The following is a 21810-nucleotide window of genomic DNA, read 5'->3' as shown; positions in this document are numbered from 1 at the left end:
AAATACTATCTCAAAAATTCTTCTGATAGTAGTTCTGCTATGATAAAGCAGTTTATTAAAACCACCAAAAGACCCATTTCAACACCCATTTCAGATTCTACTTAGCAGATTCAAAAAGGTTGCTCAAATACACTGGTTGTTGAATGGGAAACTGGAAGCGTGCAGCTGAGATTTAGACTCGCCAGCACTCCCGGGCAGGAGTCAGATGGGACCGGAAGGGCAGGAATTTTGTGGGAGGGCTCACGAGTTGAGATAAGGTCACATACCCCACCACACTTGTATTCAAAACTTTGAAACGGGAGAGGGACGCAGTCGAGGGCTTTAGGATAGGATGACAGCCTGTAGTCGCCAGCAGGATTTCACAGGGTTCAAGGAGCAAAAGGGGAGAAAAGAACCGGTCAGGACAGAGCCGCTTTCAGCAACGGCAATGGGAACTGCTAATGAAAGACAACAGGAACTAAAGGGAATGATTAAGAGCTCCAATATTTTATTGGTGAGTTCGACATCTGGTTAAACAATACGTACGTTTAAAGCTTGACATCCAGTAGCTCTCATATACAAACCATCGCGGTACCTCAGCAAATTTACAGGGCTGAAGGAAAAGCCATTTGAACGCTGCAGGCTCCCAGCAGCAGGGTAGACAGGAGTAGGCAAGCAGGTTAGCTGGGAGGAATGGGAGGGGGACGGAGGATAGCGCGGGATATCCAGCTTTAGGCATCTGCCTTCCGTAGCTCAAATTAACCAGCTAATTTCCCCAGGCGCTCTCTATAGAAACAAGCTTCTCCAGAGGGTGATTCACTGCATGATGTTATACTGCTGCTCTACAGAGCTCCCATGAATTTAATCCCCTTTTCTTAGAGGAATGCTGCTCTCACCAGCAACTGCAGCGTGTGCCCAGGGTGACGTGGTGGCTAATTTTGATGCCTATAAATGGGGAGTGTGAATCTCCCTTCCCTTTGCCCTCCCTCCCCAGTTACCCGTTGTAAATTAGCACGTAAACAAGTGGTATTCACCCCATATTCACAGCTGAGGAGTTTGTCAAGTAACAGGACCTCTTGTGTGGTGCCATACATAGCGGATAGATATACAGAGATTTTAATTTCATTTCGATCCCAGACAGACTTTTTGCATTTTGCCACAAACCCACTTTTTCCCCTCATACAGCATCCGATCTGCTCAGGCAACGTCCACCACCTTGGTAAAGAAGTCCCTGCAAATGCTCAGTAAGGCGTCCATTTGGGTGGACGAGCACACAATCTGCCCACACAAATCTGCTGGCAACACACATGAGTTTCAATCCATTGAAGTCAATAGGAGGCTTTTCGCCGATTTTAACAAATAGAGTAAATTTAAAAAAAAAAAAAAAAAAAATCGCATGCAGAATCCATCAAGATCCAGTTGCTTCTAAAATGTGACTGATTTGGGAAAAAATACACAGCCTTTCTTTCCCTATTTCAAACTAACTGAACTGTATCCAACTTCTGAATGAACATGATTTACCTAAAGGAAGACTGTCTCCATCAATATTGACTGGCTGTAATTACGTACACGTTCACAACATTTATGCTCCCTCGTTGAAAATTGCTCAAGTGATAACGTAAAAAAGAAATGATGGTTCTGTGCTTAAAAGAACAACTGTGCAGACTGAAGTTTGCTGCTATATTAACATAGCACCGGCAGATGCTGTAATTCGAAAGTAAAAGGCAAAGAGAGGAACTGCTCATAGTTTTGTGCACTGTTTAGGCTTTTCCTACAAACTAAAATGTTTCTTTAGGGAAGTGATAATGCCTTCATACGTGACCGTGGGACTACCGTAAAATGCTAAAGACCCATCCCCACAGGTGTCATACGCCGTAACCGCATGGCTGTATTTGCAAATTGCTCCATTTTCCACAGTTCTATTCTAATTTTATCACTATTTCAAATGAATTTCACTGTTTCCAGGAGCGCGTTAGGTGGGGTTTTTTTTCTTAAAGTCATGATGTATATTATTTTTAGCAGTGATCCATTCACATGCTGAATTAGATACAGAACACAAATGAAGGACAATAACATGCTGCTTCCAGTACAAAAAAAAAAAAAAAAAAAAAAGAAAAACATTTAGATTCAGTAGAAAGCAGGCAGGCCACGTGTTAGTTACTACTCTAATCTCTGCTGGAAAAAAGATTTCTATGTTGGCACAGGACACCAGAGAAATTAAGTGAGTGAACTCAACATGGCATCTACCAAGAGACAAGATATTTCTTCTCTTCTGGTTTGATACCAATGTAGATTCTGTTTGAAGGCAGATGATTTCCAATGTGAAAAAAAAAAAAAAAGCAACCAACCAAAAACCAAAACAACAACAAACAGGCACAACTACTAATTAGAGCAAACACACAGAACAATTCAGGGCGTCTGGAAGAAACGGTCAGGACTGTGGTGGCACAAGTTCTGCAGATCAAGTAAAGAGGTGGAAAACTCACTAAGAACTTCATTCTAGCTAATACTTCTAATGAATAGTACTAAATGAGACACATCCCATTTTCAGACGTATCTGAATAGAGGGGGGAAAAAAAAAAAACCCTCAGGAGGTAAAATCATGTCTAGTATTTGCAGTCCTCCAGGATGTGCTCTCAGGGACATTTCCAAGTGAATCGAGTGGAGGCAACCACAGGAAAGCTTGTTGCTGCTAGGTTCCTATCTGCCCGGAAGGTCGGCAATGCACTGGAGCAGGGTAATGTCGCTTTGTTCTGGCACACACCAGAAGGCACAGGGTATAGCCCAGGCTCTCCAGCCCACCCAGAGAGCCTAGGAGTCACAACTAGTCACAAAGAAGGTAAGGAAACAGAAATAGTAACTGCTTGATGGCAACAGTGAGCTCTAGCCCTACAGCTTTCCCATCTGCCGCGTCCCTCCTTCCCTAAGAGCAGTCTCAGGAACAGATTTTCTCTGGCTGTTCACAGTGCTGCTGGATCACCTCAGCTAGGTCAAGACACCTCAAAATTCGCCACTTCTCAGCAGCCAGCTCCTCCTTGGATACCTGGCCCAGCAGTTTTTTAGCAAAGAGGTTCTGATCCTGCATGAAAAGGCCCACAGCAGACCTCGGAGCTTGAGGGAAGTTCTCCAGGCAACCACTTGTGAAACAGAAGTTGATTTTCTTTTCACGTCTCATCCCTGGTCCCCTTTCTTCAATCCAAGTCAGAGGTCTAGGGGGGAAAAGCAGAGAAAAAGAAGAGTATTTATGAAGAAATGGAATCAACAGTTATAGTTTATGCTTTTTTTCCCCTCAGCATTTACAGAAAATGCCCTTATAAGTGCACCATTTTTAAATTTCAGTCATTGCATATTCAGGTAACATGTTCTGACCAACATGCCTTGTGGTTACGAAGCTGAACACCAGGTAATAGTCTTAACTCTGCCACTGCTTCATGCCAGGACTTTCAGCACACCATCTAAGCTCTCTCCAGCTTTGTTTTCCTTAGGTACAAAGGGAAGCCAGCAGTGCCTAGCCATCTCACAGGGAAGAAGGAAGTTTAATCTGTTTGTTTGTAGACTCGGATGGAAAGTGCAGTTAAACATCCAAATATCTTGTGCATGATTCAATCACAGCTAAACTCACACAGCCCTCAATGTCTGCTTATTCCTCCAGCAAGAATAGTCACTCAGATACGTACTGACAACCCAGGTGCTACTGTGCAAGCTGAACACCAGCCCTTTAGGATGGGCTGAACAGATGACAAGATCACTCATGCAGACACTATCGTCTATACTCAGAGTCATAAAATCGCCTAGGTTGGAACAGACCTTTCAGATCATCTAGTCCAACCATCAACCAAACTCTGACAAAAACCATCACTAATCTAAACTGTATCTCTGAGCACTGTCTACCCGTCTTTCAAATACCTCCAGGGATGGTGCCTCAACCACCTCCCTGGGCAGCCTGTTCCAATGCTTAAATAACCCTTTCACTGTAAAAATTTTTCCCAATATCCAGTCTAAACCTCCCCTGGCGCAACTTGAGGCCATTTCCTCTTGTCCTATCGCCTGTTAATTAGGTGAAGAGACCGACCCCACCTCTCTACACCCTCCTTTCAGGTAGTTGTAGAGAGCGGTGAGGTCTCCCCTCAGCCTCCTTTTCTCCAGGCTGAACAACCCCAGTTCCCTCAGCTGCTCCTCGTAAGTCTTGTTCTCCAGACCCCTCACCAGCTTCATTGCCCTTCTCTGGACCCGCTCCAGCACCTCAGTGTCTCTTTTGTGGTGAGGGGCCCAAAACCGGCCACACTCTCTCTGAACTTTTCAAATACGTTTCTTTCTCTTCACTGGGCGCACCGAGTCAATCCTAGAGATTACACCAGAAGATGTCAATTTTGCCTGTCTCTGTTACACAGACTCTCAGGCAGGTCTTTCTTAATCAGAGCAAAGTCCTGTCTCATGCCGATGTGATAGCCACAGCCTCCAAGCCAAGTATCGGTGCTGCTGGCTATCAACTGGCATAGCTCACAGGTCCTTGCACTTTCCTCCCCAACTTCCCAGCTTGGCTGAGGAAAGAGGAGCCATGGGAGGTGCTGCATCACTTCAGAGGTCTTCACAGACTCTCTGGCCCACCACTGCAAATGCTTGCAGAGGCTTTGAGGAATGGTCCTCAACACAGCCACGATCCTCCCGTCCTGCTCTTTTGTCAACCGCCTAAACCATGCCATTGCCTTTCTGCAGCTCATTCATCAGCACTCACTACTGCCTGTGTTTAGAGGATGCACATTATTTTTCTTACTTGGTTATTGATGGCCTTTCCACAGTCCTTTATGGCCCACTTTAGTCTGCCACTCACAAATTACGAGGGCATCAATAGCATGGAAGAATAAATTCTGTCTCCAAGTACTGCCCATTAAATCTTCAATATCATTAGGTCTGGAAAGAAAGTCCTTGTCAGTCTAGCCTGAACACACTCTGCAGAGCATTCAGCTTAATGATTCTGCACCTCTCATCTTTTATGCTTTAGGATCCAGTTTCTGTATTCAGATCATTGTATCGATGATTCTTTGCTCACCTGTACTGCTGCATACACACCCTACAAATTAAGCCAGATGAACCTGGCTGAACAGAATAAAACAACTGGAGTTAAAAAAAAAAAAAAAAAAAAGGACTCAAATCACAGCCTGCAAAAATGCACCCCATAAAAAGTCCTCAGAGGACTAATAAATGCAAAGACATCATGCATTTCAGGAAGTCCCAAGGGCTACGTGTCGCTGCAGGCCAGAAGGGTGGTTGATGGCCATATCACTCGGTGTTTTCTATGTTCTCATCCTCCTTCCCCGAGGTGCTGGCTATTGACCTCAGTCAGAGGCAGGCCACGGAGCAAGCTGGGCTTTGCTCTGACTCGACAGAGCCAGTTTTGTGTTCTTATGACAGTAAACAGCAACAGAGGGTTCGGGCCAGTTATTCAAAGCTGCTTTATCTCAGGTAGGCAGGTATGAAGAAACCACTGGGCAGGCATAAGCAAAGATCCCCACCATGTAATAGAGTCCATTACATGATCCAAAACAGGCAGTGTCAATGCAGGGTCACCTCCCTGGGGTGATCTAGAGCAGACGCACACCAATGACCAGGCTCAGGGGTATTTTGTCTTCTCCTCTAGCTTGGGGAAGCCACTGAACCAGAAGCACAATCATACAGAGCAGGCACAATTTAATCAAAGTGATTAAATTGACTGATTTTGATCAGTGAGCAGGAAAATGTTGGGTTTACTAATAGATTTATCTTCTGTGATTGGATTTTTAGTTATTTACCTAGAGAGAGGCTGATTCTACTTGTTTGGTAACCAAAACATGTTAATTAACAACCACTACACTAAAATTAGTCCCTTTTTTGCTATAAAGATAAGTACGCTGCAAGCCTGCCCATTATTTAAGCAATTTTGTAGCATAAGAAACAAGTTTGTATTTTATGTCAGAAAATTGTGAAGAACTGCTGTTTTTTTCAATAGGTAATTTACCCATTTTCATTAAAGATCTGTATCAAAGTATTATCTGGCTACGGATGTAGTTAGTTATTTAGAACTGTTAGTAGTGTTACTTAGGAGAAACAAATGCAGTGGTTTTGGTAACTGAATAAAGCCCCTTTAAATATGTTGGCCAGTTAAAGAATAAAAAGAAAGTTTAACCAAACGCTAACAACTTGCTTTTACACAGACTTTTTACAAAGCAAGCACTATCTGCAGTGAAGAAACCATCCCGACTTTTTAATGATAATTTTGTCTTTCCAGATTTTAGACTGGCAGAGCTCTCCTAGTGACATTACATTCAGAGATTGGAAGGGACTTTCTGCTTTTCCAATTCCCTGTTTCTTCAAATAATGAGTGGCCCTAGTTGGACTGTCCTAGTTAAATAAACCAAAATGAAGTGAACACTCCTCATACCTGCAGAAGAATTAAGCTCGTTACATGCTCAAAAGAATTTTGGGTACACTCAACTTAATATTTTGCGCAGCAACTTCTGCAGAAAGCATGTATTACATGATTTTTTATGGATGCTCAATTTGAAGGGTTTTTTTTCAGACTTTGTAGGCTTAGATCTCAATACAAAAATAATTTCAAACATTTATTGACAGAATATGTGTTCAGAAAATGTCTTCAATTTCTTTTAAACATCTTCCTTCTCACACCTTGAAAATGCCAATATATTTCGTTTACCATGCAACCAAAAAAAGGGCTACCTTACCTCAGATGGGAATTGGACAATTAGACTCTACCCCTAGTTAACATCAAAAGAGACATTGCCCAAATCATTACCTCTCCAGCTCACACTAAAAATTCATTTTTGACATTTACTGAATGCAAGCTCTGTAATCCTGGGACAGGAAATGCAGTCCCAAACCAGCCGTGCTGTCAGTAGAGGTTTGGCTTTTCCCGGATTGCCCAATGTTTTATCGCAGAGAGGCTGTCAGCTCCACTGCCTTGGAAACACAACAGAGGCAGAGGTCATCTCTCAGATAGCTGGGCATCAGGCGTTAACAACACATCTCCAAAATGCACCCAGAGACAGATGAGCAGCCAGTGCGGGCTGTGCAGTGGAGGCAGACTATAGCCTTTGCACAAATCCCTGCTTAACAACCAGAACACAGGCTGCTGCGTTCTGCACCTGCTGTATTTTCCAAGGCAGAAAATAGGCTGAATTAACCTCATTTCTCAAGGTTAGCGTATTCTTGTCTTTCAAAAAAAAAGGATGAGAGAGCTCTCAGGAAAAGTGCAGACCTTTCCCATCCTTCAGCAAAATAAAGGTCGGGCAAATTAGAGCTGCAACACCACCACCATGGCCGGGCCATAACTTCACTTGATGAAGAGTGGGCCAAATTCTCTACTGCTGTAACTCCACTGACGTCAATGGGGGAAGGTCAGCAGGAAATATGGCCCCGCCACCGAACAAAATACAGGAACACTATGTAACTTTCCAGTCGGCGTAAATTATCCCAGAGGCATAAAGCTGACTGTCCCTGAGGTCATTAAAACACTCATGGTGACAAAACACTTTACTGACCCATGCAAATAGCTAGTAGGGGGCTAAGAAAAGCAGGTATCTGTTAGTGGTGTAGAGCAGGAAAAAAACAGCAATCCAGAAACAGTTCTGTATGTAGCAAATATCACACATAGCAGCCAAGAACTACCTAGGAGACAGGACAGCCAGGGAAACGTTTAAGCCACCCGCTAGTTCCACCTGCTGGAATTAGTTCAAAATTTCATTCTATATAGATCTTTACAGCTACTCGTGTTACTGGCAAATTGCTAAGAGGGTAAACAGAGCTTGTATACAGAGTTCTGTCCTCTCACAACTGCATTTTAAAGGGAATTAGAAATGATGTTTTATTTAAAGAGAGAGGAAGACTGCTAAGAGAAGATGCTAATCCCTCGATAAACTGCAGTGGGCTTTGTAGGACTGACTGCTAAAATGCTTAAGTAACAATGGTGTGAAACTAACAGTTCGAATGAGCCCTGATTATTCACTCCTCAAATAGCTAGTCCTTCAGGTTATTACTTTTTAAACAATAAGCTTATCTAAAATTCTTCAAGAAGTAAGCATTCACGTTTAGTGTCTTTTTCTTTTTTGGTTTGTTTTTGTTTTAAGTGTTCCATATGTGTGCAACACAAAAAAAAGGATAATTTATTACAAATGAAGACAGGCCAGAATATTTTCCCATGGGGTCCCTTGCTCTCCCCAGTCTTCTCATCTGCCTCTTGTCATACGCCTATGAGGGGGTCATCTGGCTCAAAGGCAGTGTGCACTATACAGAAAAACCAGAAAATAGGAGTGAAGGGAAACAAACAAATTGTTCCATCACTGTTCCTATGTCCTAGCAAACATACAGCGCTTGGGTAACTTCTCTATATCTTTTCATGTCAGCCAATTCTCAAGTTGCACCTATGCATGCAGTAAACTGCCCTCATAAGTAACTTCAACCCAACTGAAAGGACTTGACCTCCATGCGGATGGCCCAGAATGACCAGACTGGAGAGTTTCCAGCAAAATACACCACCAGACTTTGGACAAAGTTGAGTACTCAATCCAAAGTACGAAACGCTATTTGATAGCAAGGCTATTGCTATCATATAGTAAATGGGAGATCAAACTCATTATCATAAAATGCATCACCAAAGAGTTTTCTGCAAGAAAGTCAGACTGCAACGACTAGAAAAAATTACAAGTAATCCTGGCTGCTGAATTTTGTCTGACACACATACGCAACAAAAGCAAAATGACAAGAAATGGGAGACAGACTGATGCCCTACTCAGAAAAAATCAAAGAAACTTCAGGACTGTGGAGCAGGCATTAGTCAAGAGCAAATTTTCCACATTGGCCTTTCAGTCGTTCATTATACTTCTGCTCGAAATGTGCAATTTTATGTTAACCTCCAGCTACTACTACATATTAGCACAAGCATTAATGCTATAAGCTAAGTATTATGACTAGCACATTACCTTTTCAAACAGTCATATATTTTCAACCTTTAAAGAAAGGTTAGCTTTCAACATACAATTAGAATGTCTGTTGCTAAACAAAAAATATCCTGCCTCTGAACAATTTTTCTGAGTGCAAGAGAAGGATATTTCAGTCTTGGGCATGGTAAAATGCTTTATGGGCCCATTCTCACATTCAGACATCAGCAAAGAGCAATTCAAACCACCTTGTGCTCCTCAGCAGACATTGTTTGGTGGTGGCTCTTTCTACCGTGATGACTAAAGGAAGCACATTCAGGTCTGTTTCTCTTACACACTTTCATGCCAGCATCCACCCATTCTGTTTCTACAAGAGGAAGAGCAGATGCAGAACTCCTGCAGATGATACCCAAGCTGCCTGGCTCACCTGCTGCCATGGCCATTACTCACTTCTTGTTTGCCGTCTGAAAATGAACAGTCATTCTGGAATAATTCTTATCCTTCTGCAGTTCTCTGGTGGCAGAAGTAACAGTGAGATCTCCAAAGAGGTCAATCAGCCAAGTCAGTCGGGCAATTCCACTGAAAGCTGGAAATCCTGTTTTGTTTTCATCGAGGACGCTACCTGGTGTAACAACAGCAGAAAATCTTGAGAAATGGGAAAGAGAATAATGTCCTCCACATAGGAAAGGCTGAAGAAACTGCAGTGTTGCAGGCTTAGAGACCAGGGTGTAGAAACGTCGTGAGTGGATGGACTGAGTAGGAAAATCAACAAACATAGAATCATAGAATAGAATCATAGAATTGTTGAGGTTGGAAGGGACCTTTAAGATCATCGAGTCCAACCTTTAGCCTACCCTGACAAGAGCCACTTCTAAACCATGTCCCTCAGTGCCCCATCTACTCTTTTTTTAAACACCTCCAGAGATGGTGAATCCACCACCTCCCTGGGCAACCTATTCCAATGTTTAATAACCCTTTCAGTGAAAAAATGTCTCCTAATATCTAATCTAAACCTCCCCTGACGTAACTTGAACCCGTTTCCCCTTGTCCTATCACTTGTCACCAGGGAGAAGAGGTCAGCCCCCATCTCTCTACAACCTCCTTTCAGGTAGTTGTAGAGGGTGATAAGGTCTCCCCTCAGCCTCCTCTTCTCCAGGCTAAACAACCCCAGCTCCCTCAGTCGTTCCTCATAAGGTTTGTCCTCCAGGCCCCTCACCAGCTTTGTAGCCCTTCTCTGGACACGCTCCAACACCTCAATGTCCCTCTTGTAGCGAGGGGCCCAAAACTGAACGCAGTACTCGAGGTGGGGCCTCACCAGTGCCGAGTACAGGGGGATGATCACTTCCCTAGTCCGGCTCACCACACTATTCCTGATACAGGCTAGGATGCTGTTGGCCTTCTTGGCCACCTGGGCACACTGCTGGCTCATATTCAGCCGGCTGTCAACCAACACCCCCAGGTCCTTTTCTGCCGGGCTGCTTTCAAGCCACTCTGCCCCAATCCTGTAGCGCTGCATGGGGTTGTTGTGTCCCAAGTGCAGGACCCGGCATTTGGCCTTGTTGAACCTCATACCATTGGTCTCAGCCCATCGGTCCAGCCTGTCCAGATCCCTCTGCAGAGCCAACCTACCCTCAAGCAGATCAACACGCCCGCCCAGTTTAGTGTCATCTGCGAACTTACTGAGGGTGCATTCAATCCCTTCATCCAGATCATTGATAAAGATATTAAAGAGAACCGGCCCCAGCACCGAACCCTGGGGGACACCACTTGTGACTGGACACCAACTGGATTTAACTCCATTCACCACCACTCTCTGGGCACGGCCATCCAGCCAGTTTTTTACCCAGCGAAGAGTACACCTGTCCAGGCCATGAGCAGCCAGTTTCTCCAGGAGAATGCTGTGGGAAACAGTGTCAAAAGCTTTGCAAAAATCCAAGTAGATAACATCCACAGCTTTTCCCTCATCCACTAAGTGGGTCACCTTATCATAGAAGGATATTAGGTTAGATAGGCATGACCTGCCCTTCACAAACCCATGCTGACTGGGCCTGATCACCCTGTTCTCCTGCATGTGCCGTGTAATGGCACTGAGGAGGATCTGTTCCATGACCTTCCCAGGCACCGAGGTCAGACTGACTGGCCTGTAGTTCCCCGGATCCTCCTTCCGGCCCTTCTTGTGGATGGGTGTCACATTTGCTAACCTCCAGTCAGCTGGGACCTCCCCGGTTGTCCAGGACTGCTCATAAATGATACCAAGTGGCCTGGCGAGCACCTCCGCCAGCTCTTTCAATACCCTTGGGTGGATCCCATCCGGCCCCATAGATTTGTGCACCTCCAGGTGCTGAAGCAGGTCCCTCACCATTTCCCTTTGGATTAGAGGGGCTTCATTCTGCTCCCCATCCCTGTCTTCTAGTTCAGGGGTCTGGGTGCTCAGGGAACAACTGGTCCTACTGCTGAAGACTGAGGCAAAGACTTCATTAAGTACCTCAGCCTTTTCCTCATCCTTGGTCACTATGTTGCCGGCCCCATCTACTAGAGGACAGAGATAATCCTTAGTCCTCTTCCTATTGCTAATATATTTATAGAAGCTTTTTTTGTTGTCCTTGACAACAGAAGCCAGGTTTAGCTCCAGCTGGGCTTTAGCCCTCCTGATTTTTTCCCTACATAGCTTAACTACCTCTTTGTAGTCGTCTTGAGTGGCCTGCCCTTCCTTCCAGAGGCCATAGATCCTCTTTTTTTCCCTAAGTTGTAACACTAGCTCCCTGTTTAGCCAGGCCGGCCTTTTTCCCCGACGGCTTGTCTTCTGGCACATGGGGACAGACTGCTCCTGCGCCTTTAAGACTTCCTTCTTGAAAATCATCCAGGCTTCCTGGGCTCCTTTGCCCTGGAGGACTGCCTCCCAGGGGACTTTGTCAACCAGGCTCCTGAAAAGCCCAAAGTCCGCCCTCCGGAAGTCCAAGGTAGCAGTTCTGCTGACCCCTCTCCTTGCTTCTCGCAGAATTGAAAACTCTATCATTTCATGGTCACTGTTCCCAAGACAGCCTCCAACCTTCACATCCCCCACAAGACCTTCCCTATTTACAAACAACAGATCCAGCAGGGCACCTTCCCTAGTTGGCTCTCTCACTAGCTGTGTCAGGAAGTTATCCCCAGCACATTCCAGGAACCTTCTAGACTGTTCCCTCCCTGCTGTATTGTATTCCCAGCAGATGTCCGGCAAGTTGAAGTCCCCCACGAGGACAAGAGCTCGCGATCTTGAGACTTCTCCCAGCCGTTTATAGAATATTTCATCTGCCTCCTCATCCTGATTGGGCGGTCTATAACAGACTCCTACTACGATATCCGCCTTGTTAGCCCTGCCCCTGATTCTTACCCATAAACACTCAACCCCATTATCACCATCATTAAGTTCAAAGCATTCGTAACACTCCTTAACATACAGGGCCACACCCCCGCCTCTCCTTGCTGTTGACATGGTCAACTTTGAAATGGATCAGTTGGTGAGCTATGACAGAGAAGGCTGCACAAAGTACATATACAACAAAGCTTTCAGGATGTGTTGAGGACAGGAGGTTTTATGTAGATTCAACAAGCGACTAAAGCAGGGAGAAAACAATGGCTCAAAAATCTCTCCCCAGCTCTTCTGGGCCAAAGACCAGTATGGAACACTAAAGGTCCCCACTAGAAATTGGGACGCTTCCTCAGAGCCCATCCTCTTCTCCAAGACCCATATGAATGAGAAATTGGTCGCTACCACCAAAGTACAGAAGGGATGAAGATGTACTCTCTCCTCCATACAACAAGGCACGGGTTTGCGTTCTTCAACGGATAGCAGAAAGAGATTAGCAAAGCAACAGCCTCTAGAAGACAACTTTTAAGGCAAAGATGTTTTCCAGACAGTTCTGTAATTTCATGGAAATATCCAGAACTGATACCTGTGTCTCTAGTCAGTTTACAGACAGGCTCTCATCTAAAAGGACTGAATGAAGCCTGGAAGGACTGGCATCTCTGTGGAGCAAGCAGACAAATCCAGATGGACTTCGATTTCCCGACAGCTACTGACCTGTGAAATGCAACGTTCCCTTCACCAGGTCTTTCCCAGCCACTTCTTTTTTCAGCTGCTTGTACTCTTCAGTCAGAAGTTCAATGTGCTCCACATGGAGGACTTTATCTGCCATTAACAAAAAAAAACCAAACAAAACCCAAAAAGACACCATAAATCAGGACAGATTCAATAAGAGCTTTCTGCGTGAATCAAAGGCACGTCTAAGCAGTAAAGGCTTCGCCAGTCACCAGTGGGAACTCACTTAGAAACATTCTCACGCATGGCTGGCAAAATGTCAGGAAGAAAACCAAACACAGGTCCTGTGCTGAGGCATCAATCTGGGCTAAGGATTTTCAGGAGACAACCAATATAGAGACTACAGGAACAGTAGCCACTATGTTTAACAGAAACTCTGTAATAAAACCTAATACCCAACTCATGAAACATGAGTCTTCAAAGTAAAAGATGGATTAATTCTTGGCCTCTTTCCCCTCACATTTCCTTGTTCTGCATTTTTCCTCCCAGTGTAGTAGGAAAGAAAAAGGAGGCGAAAAAAATAGCATAACACTCAGACCCAGATTGTAACAATACATTAAGGAGCACATCCCTCCACTGCAATTAATTGGGATACTTTGGAATAGAGGCTATCCGATACACGTTGAATGTGGCCCTCATTCAAAAGGTGTTTTTCTGGAAGGCTTCCGGGACAGTCAATTTAGGCTGCTGACAGTAACCGCTGCTGCTTCGAGAGAAGAGGCATAAATTCTGCTCAATGGGAAGCCATTTGGCTAGCAACAAGGCAGCAAGTGATGTGGGTACAGGGAAACAGCAAAGCAGAAATCCTATACCTCCGGTGTTTTAGTACAAAAGTCACAAAGGAAATTTTTAAGAAGCAGTGGTATAAATAGTGCAGCTTGTCCAAAAGGTTTGCACTCTGCTCCTGCCCAGCACTGTTCTTTTCCTTGCAGCCCCATACATCTCCCCTGGCCTCGGCTGAACTGCCAGCTTCTGATCCTTGGCACTGCAGGGATGCGACCACACACTTTCCAGAAATAAAGATATTTTTCTCAGACACAAGCCAACTTTCAAACAAGGATGCCTTTCTGCCCTACAATAGCATGAGCAGCTGTGTGTGACCAGCACATCACAAAGGCTAGAAGGCAGGGGAGGTGTTTACAGTTCTATTTTCAGGGAGAGAGAGGACAGTGAGGTACAATGGCTACACTCATGAAGTGCTTCACTATCACTGCAACAGAAGTTTCCTTTTCTAACTGCATTCTTAGCGCCACAAGCAGAGACCAGTGCTTTTCCAAGGGCAAACGTACCTTACTCTTAGCATTGACATTTGTGTGTTTATTTCCCCATTGGCACACATCTTAAATCCTACATTGACTCATCTGTGAGATGGGCATACTCCCTTGTGCGTCATTATTAATGGACTGGAGCCCTGCCTTTGAGTTTGATGCCTTTGGTGCTACCCAACAAGTAATGCTGTTTACACTCTTGAGAACAAATGTGTTACCTTTCTTCTCAGCCATCTCCCAGAGCTCATGGGCCGCCTTAGCAGACAAAGCCATGGGGTACTCAACGAGGACATGTTTCCCAGCTTCTAAAAACATTCTGAAAGAGATACAAGATCAGTCTTTAAAAAGTATATCATCCTAGGCTGGACATTAGGAAAAAATTCTTCACAGAAAGGGTGGTTAGACACTGGAATAGGCTGCCCAGGGAGGTGGTGGAGTCACCATCCCTGAATGTGTTTAAGACTCATTTAGACGTAGTGTTAAGGGAAATGGTGTAAGGGAGAACTTTGTAGAGTGGAGATGATGGTTGGACTCGATGATCCCAAGGGTATTTTCCAACCTAAATGATTCTACGATTCTATGATCATCATCTCTCTCCCACAGGTAGCCACATCTAGAAAAATGCGCTACATGGAGTAAAAGAAATAAATGGCAACTTTCCTAGCAAGGATGATGTGGTGGCTGTAACATACGTTTAAATACCAGGAAAGCTGGGGTTTAATTCTCCTTTTTCCACAAAATTCCTTTACTTACCTACAGCAAGTCACTAAAATGCTGCAGCATTGAGCACTGCAATTTCTAACTTCCAGACACTTGAGTGGCTGGAGTGGGACACTGGAGTGCCCTTCCTCTATATAAACTGTGAGGAAAGGCTTTGAATCCTGTTTTAAGTTGCCTGTCCATCAAACACAGGTACGCAATTGGAATTACTTGGGAAATGAGTGCATCTTGAATCCTACCCTCTTCCAGGGCTTATTGGGTGCTCTAGGTAACTCGCTATCATTCACTTCAGGCTTCTAGTCTGGCAGTCTCTCCTCCAGTGTCCACATCCCCTCCTGCAGCTCCTCTATGCTGCTAAATTACAGGGGAAAGGGTGGCAAAAAAAAAAACAAAACAAAACAACTCAAAATACCTGATGGTTTCTTCATGGCTCCTGTTCTCTGTGCTGATGAAGGCTGCCTGTATCTCTTTGCTTCTTAGAGCATCTTCCAGGCTAATCTGCTTGGCCTCATTAATATTGCCAAAACTTCTCCTGCGTATTAGCATAAATACAACCAGAGTGTAACCAGCACAATCCATTCTTCCCAACGACATGTTGTGCAGCAGCACTTAGAAATTGTTCCCATGGACCACTGTCTCACTGAGTTCAACTGGGGTAGAACAAAGGCAGCTTGTGATCCAGGAAGGGCACGAGGACTTACAGACAGATGTGAAGTGCACAAAAGAACAAAACACATGGGCCAGTGTGTGGGTGGTGGTATCAGTACAGAAACTGTCCTACTATTGAAGTGTAAAGTGGGTTTTGGTTTTGGTGTATTTTGGGGTTTTTTTAATAAGCATCCCTACCAAAGAGCCATTTTAAAACAGTGACTTGAAAGAGGACAGTGCTCTTAGGGGAGAACTTCCTCTCAGCATGCTGGAAAACACAGGCAAAAGCACTTGAGTTGGCAGGGACACATGCAACTACAAGTGCAGATAAGCAGGAGAGGGACAAAGCAGATGCACGGCTATGATGGCTCCTAACTCACAACACGCACACCATGTCAGTGCTAAGGAGAAGGGTCTCTTGGCCACCACCCTGAGTACGTCTCCACCTGAAAATGAAACACACACACTCCCCGCAAAAGCCTTGTGCATTAGCAAAAACTGGAGCAGACACCTTGACAGTGTAAGGATAGGTGACGGAGGGCACGAGGGTAGGCCACAAGCAGGATTTGAAAGCAAAGACTGGTCATGTCTGCGTGTGATTGGGATGCAAAGAGCAAGGCAACAAATCCAAGCAACCTGTCTGCGAATTTTGCATTTCGACAGCACTGTTTCTCACCAGAAGTAGTGGAAGCCCTATCTTTAGTGTTGTTCAAGGCTAGTCGTAGCACTAGCAAAGGCATCAGGGAACCAAGAGTGTATTCGGCAGGGACATAAACTGGATGACTTAACGGGTCCTTCCAGTCTCAAACAACCCTGACTGCATGACTTAAATAGAGCTGGAAAAATACATTCACAGTCTGAGATCCATATATGTACTGCCTAACTGTTTAAAACCTTTATGCTCTGCTGTTATGGGGCAGAGAGTAGTATACACTTAATTTCCACAGCTCCAAGCTAGTGAGAAAAACTCTTGTTCTCTAACAGGCAACCTTACTGTATGTACTAAATTAAGGGATTTTCTTTAAAGGCATCTACAGGTTCAGCACCTGATTTAAAAAAAAGTACAATGTTATGATGAAGTTGCAGTATTAGGAGCTTTACAACATGTTTCTGTAAAAAAAAAAACAAAAAACACCACAACTTTTTTAAAACTCTGTAAAACTTCTTGTGTTTTTTAAACATTTCTACACATGTCATGCAGACATTAGCTCATTAGTGTCATTGTTGTCTGTACCGTCCTAAACCTACAGGAAATTTCAGTCAGACAGAACTGCACTTCTTTTTTATCACACAGATCCTGCAGCGAGAATGTCTCTCAGCTTTCATTTTAGTCATTTCTTCAAGGTATCTCACTGAGGTAACCTATTTGCTCCCTCTTGAAAAGCTTTCTGTGCTCATTTCCTAGCTGCCACTCAGAATGACAGCCATATTTGCATAAACTTTCCCTTTTCAGACAGCCTTAATTATAAGAGAAATAGAAAACTTTGGATATTCACCCCTTGCCCCCCTCAAATGATACTCCCCCACATGGAAAGGCGTGTGCACCAGAAGAAAGAAATGTTACAATATCCATATTAAACATGCTAAAATGAAATTTCTAACCTGGATACAAATCCCAAGAGTTTCAGGTGCTCAGAAGGGCTAGAAGGCATTGGATTCATCAGGTCTCGGATCCGTGCTAAGCCAGCAATTCCAACTCCAACCACCACAGTCCCAAACATTTTGTTAATCTAACTGAAGAAAAAAAAAAAAAGCAACATTTTTTTTCTTTTAGCGGGGAGAGGAGCAGCTGGGGAGGGGAGGTGGGAGGATGGATTACTCTTGAGCTCTGCTTTCATAGAGCCAAACCTTCTTCAGATGTCAGCAACCAGCTACCAGAGATGTGATGCCATAGACTACTGAACTCTCTCACATCCCATTGAAATGTGGTCAAGCGGTTCAGCCCGGCATAGGACTGGTCTTGAGACTAGTATTTAACAGCTATTAGATCACAGCTCTGGCACAGAGTTCTTCCTTTCCGTGAATAGAAGGCAGACTTCAAAAGTGAGCCGTTCTTCTATTTATATCGCCGCTTCCACGCTGGAAAGGAGCCAAAAGGTTCTGCAAACCCAGCAGAGCTTTATATAAACCCTGCTGACTTCCTGAGCGTCTGCAGCACAGCCTGCCCTGAGCTGCCACACGGACATTTGCAGCGCGCGGCAGCATAGCCGGAATACTTTGGAACAGGAAGCAAAGAGCATCTTTTCTTCCCCCATGTAACCGCTGGCATGTCCGACAATATCAAGACACAACCAACCCTCTGATAATTCAGTCAAGATGCTTGCTTGATATTTCCATGCACGAAGAAAGCTCTGCCATCTCTTTAATGACAAGCAGATATGTCCTCGAGATGTACATCTCCCAAAAGGACATCCCTGCCACAATTGCATCATATGGAGGACGAGCCAGGTATTTCTCTCGCTGGCCGGGTTGCTGGGCCACTGGCAATAAATTCTCCTGTTGCTTTTATGATTTGCCATTGATTTGCGGAAGCACTGGGCAACTGGTGTGACCTTTCAAACCTGCACGGTTACCAAACCCCAAAGACTAGTGACACATTGCAAAGTAATTTTCATTTTCAGATTTACAGGAAAAACGGCTGGAAACCAAGCCAAGTCAGCCCCTCTGCATTTTTTATTACTTCCATCCTCCCACATGCCTTCAAACTGTTTCATAGAATCATAGAAAGGTTCGGGTTGGAAGGAACCTTAAAGACCATCTAGTTCTAACCCCCCTGCCATGGGCAGGTACACCTCCCACTAGACCAGGCTGCGCAAAGCCCCATCCAGCCTGGCCTTGAACACTTCCAGGGATGGGGCATCCACAACTTCCCTCGGCAACCTGTTCCAGTGCCTCACCACCCTCACAGCAAAGAATTTCTTCTGTTTCAGTGTTCTTCTTGCCACTGCCAATGCCTTCACCTGAGTGAACTCTTTCATTAACTTCCACTACCTGGCTGCAACCTTTCAAATCCTTCCGAGACTTAAATGGATAAATGGACAATGTGACTCTTGTCTGACAGGATCAGAGTGCAGCAGCACAGCTGTGAGTAACTGTTCAGACAGCGCTAGGGGTTGACAGCTGCTAAGACATTACATCAACCGGCACAAAGAAAAAACAAAATAAAAGAAAGTCCCTCTCCAATCACATGTCATGTCTGGATTTTGTTTTTCTATAAGCTCCTGCCTATGTATATATTCCTGAACTCTGCTAACTTTATACATGCCAAAAGGGTACAATACACAGCGGTGTCTTTTATATTAAAGAAGAAATGAGTGATATTGGAAGATTTCTCTAGGGGGATTACAGTGACATTTCATTACCAAATATTTGAGGTATAACATGATGACATTGGTCACCTGGGAAGAGAGATGTATAGGGCTGAGAGAGATGGGAGGAAAGGAGTCTAACATAACCACACAACCCATTTTCAGTTCCACCCACAGGCAGAGTCCTGGGCTGAGCTCTCAGTTACACTTGGTTTTTTCTACGGCCAAAGAAACAAGAGACTGCTACTTGCAGAAAGATTTTGGTTGGAAGGAGCCCCTAGAGGTCACCCAATCCAAACCCCACTGAGCTGTACTAGGGCCATGCTGAGCTCTGACTGTCCCCACAGATGGGAATACGGCAACCTCCTAGGGCCCTTGCGGCAGCGTTTGATCACCCTGACAGGAAGAACATCTTCCTAGTATCCACTCAGAGCTTCCTGCATTGCCTTCTACCATTTCACTACCCATCTTCCAAAAGACTGTGGCTCCAGCTCCTCTACATCCTCTCATCAGAAAGCTGTAGGAAGCAATAATACCCCCCTTTACCCTTCTTTTCTGGAGGCTGGACAAACCCAGATTCCTCCGTTGCTCCTCATTCATCATCTGCTCCAGCAGATGACCATTCTTTGTTCCCCTCCACTGGACTCCAGCCAGAGAGTCCCCATCCTGTACTGGTGCACAGGGTTATTCCACCCTGGACAACAACTCCACATCTGCCTTTGCTGAATTTCATGATGTTGCTGTCTGCTATTTCTGCAGCCTGCCCAGGCCCCTCTGGTGTACTGACCACTCGCCCCAGTTTGATTTCATCCACAGACTTGCTGAAGTTGCACTCCGTCCCATTGTCCAGGTCATTAATAACGACATTTAACAGTACTGGCCTTGGTATCAATCCCAAGGGATGCTACTAAGTGGTTGGACTAGTTCATTGTCTGTTGCTTGAACTTTGTGTCACAGATCACAAACCTTTGAGACAATTTCCCACCCACCTTATAGCTCATTTGATTCACATCTCACCAATTTGGCCATAAGAATACTACACGAGACCACACCAAGGGCCTTGCTAAAAGTCAAGCTAAAAGCCATTCACTGTTCTCCTCTTGTCGACTGGGTCAATCATCTCACCATGAAAGGCAACAGGATTGGACAGACACGATTTGCCCTTGGTAAATCCAACACTGGCTGGTCACAAATGCTTTCTTGGAGCTCTTGTGCTTGAAGACAGCTTCTAGGAGGATTTGATCTATTACCTTCCTACGGACTTGGGTGAGGCTGACCAGCCTGCTGTTCCTAGGACACTCACACTTTCCCTCTTTGAAGATGAGCACAATATTTGCCCTCCCTTTTCCAGCCACCAGAAACCTCCTGTGATTGCCAGGTGTCCTCACAGTGACATCAGCCAGGTCCCTCATCACCCTTGTAAGTACCTTGTCTGGTCCTGTAGATCAAGCTCAGCCTCTCTGCCCCACGTGGCAGTCTCCCACACGACCTTGTCAAGCAGAGCCATCAAAGAGCCAAAAAACTGCTCTTCTGAATTGTATGGTTGTAATTCTTTAAAATTCAGATTCACAAAGGGCTCCAGTGTGAATCAGGACCGGGTCAGCAGAGGTTTAGAAGCAGTCCAGCTGGAGAGCAGCTGATCAGGGGCTTACTTTAAGCTCAGAAATTTTCAAGGTTACTGGAGTGTTAAGTTGTTAATGTTTGCCTAGTGTCTTTAGTGGGGTTGGGAGTGGGAGTCACACAGCAGACAAATTCCCCTGAAGCTCCTACAGTCATCTTGTTTCCAAGAAATGCCTTTTTTTTTTCTGGTGAGCTGCTGACCTCCGCTTCAATGAAGTGGAGAAGGTGGGGGAGCTGCCTACCTTCTTGCACTGCCATGAACAAAGAACATCTCTCAGCAGATGCTCAGGTTGCAGAACATCAACATTTTTGCCTCTCCTTTGAAAAAACTTTCCTAGTTTCATCTGATGAAGAACTTCTGACCTCCCCAAAAGTCACATTTAAGAGAAGCAAGATGATTTCAACCTAGGAACAAAAACGGTTACTATGCAACCTGTTGCCATAGCAACAGGCCATTCAGTCCAGGTCAAGGGTTTACAGGCTAATATGGTATCCACATGGAAAGAGACAGCTACTAAATGTACATTACAGAACTTTTGCTTATGCGCATAGCTAAGAGAAAAATCGCTATGTCTGCATCCCTGCTGCTGCTTTTTATTACTCTCATGTTGCTCACACAACAAATCCTGGAGCTGCTCAGGGAGAAAAGTACATTAGATGGTTTTTGGAACTGTCATGAACAAGGTAAGAGCAGAATAGAGAATACTGATCTGAGAGTCCAGATGAATATATGAAAATTTACTCCTTATTTCAAACCTTTATACTAGGATAACAGCTACAGTTATCTTTCAAGTACAAAAATGATGAAAGAGGAAGCCCAAACCTTAAACTGCAGTGCCTGCCTCTTCCATGCCTTTTCTTAAGATAGGTGACCTCAGTTAAAGCTTTGACAAAAAGATTTTAGAGGCATTTTCAAGGCTGCTGAACTTTGGCTCCTGTCATACTGAAAAATTGTACAGTAAGTGATACAACAGTACATCAGCCAGCACCCAAAAGCATTTTTCTCCACCCTTTCCTAACTGGCTATATGAAAGCAAAGGGGCTGGTGAGAAGATTAGAAAGGGATGTCCTTTGTGCTTACAGCTTGTGATTTAAGAGTGCCTCCCACCGCCCAGCAGCAACCGCCCTGGCCTGATTGCAGGCAGCTCTGCCAGCCGCACAAAGGGTCCCCTCTGAACCAGGATGGGGGACTTAGTGGCTGCAGACTGGTGCAGGACCTCTTTCCCACTGACAGCCCACACAAGTGGCTCCTCTTA

General features: G+C 44.8%; 1 protein-coding gene across 2 annotated transcripts in view; it reads right to left on the bottom strand.

Moving 5' to 3' along the window:
* Nucleotides 1–465: 465 nt before the first annotated feature.
* BLVRA (biliverdin reductase A) overlaps nucleotides 466–21810 on the bottom strand; it is a 34855-nt gene continuing 13510 nt past the window's right edge. The window contains exons 1-7 of one of the 2 annotated variants that reach the window (XM_074575632.1): nucleotides 17475–17609; nucleotides 17229–17360; nucleotides 15391–15510; nucleotides 14477–14574; nucleotides 12973–13080; nucleotides 9360–9531; nucleotides 466–3188 (exon numbers count right to left, since the gene is read on the bottom strand). In XM_074575632.1, the coding sequence (XP_074431733.1) occupies nucleotides 2915–3188; nucleotides 9360–9531; nucleotides 12973–13080; nucleotides 14477–14574; nucleotides 15391–15510; nucleotides 17229–17347 (891 nt within the window). In that variant the 5' untranslated portion in view covers nucleotides 17348–17360; nucleotides 17475–17609 and the 3' untranslated portion in view covers nucleotides 466–2914. Of the gene's footprint in view, nucleotides 3189–9359; nucleotides 9532–12972; nucleotides 13081–14476; nucleotides 14575–15390; nucleotides 15511–17228; nucleotides 17361–17474; nucleotides 17610–21810 lie in introns of those variants that run through there. The other variant, XM_074575631.1, reaches the window with a different exon arrangement.

The sequence above is a fragment of the Larus michahellis genome, chromosome 2, assembly GCF_964199755.1.
Source record: "Larus michahellis chromosome 2, bLarMic1.1, whole genome shotgun sequence".
Lineage (NCBI taxonomy): Eukaryota > Metazoa > Chordata > Aves > Charadriiformes > Laridae > Larus > Larus michahellis.
Note: the sequence above shows the minus strand (reverse complement) of the source record. Positions and strands in the feature narration are given on the sequence as shown.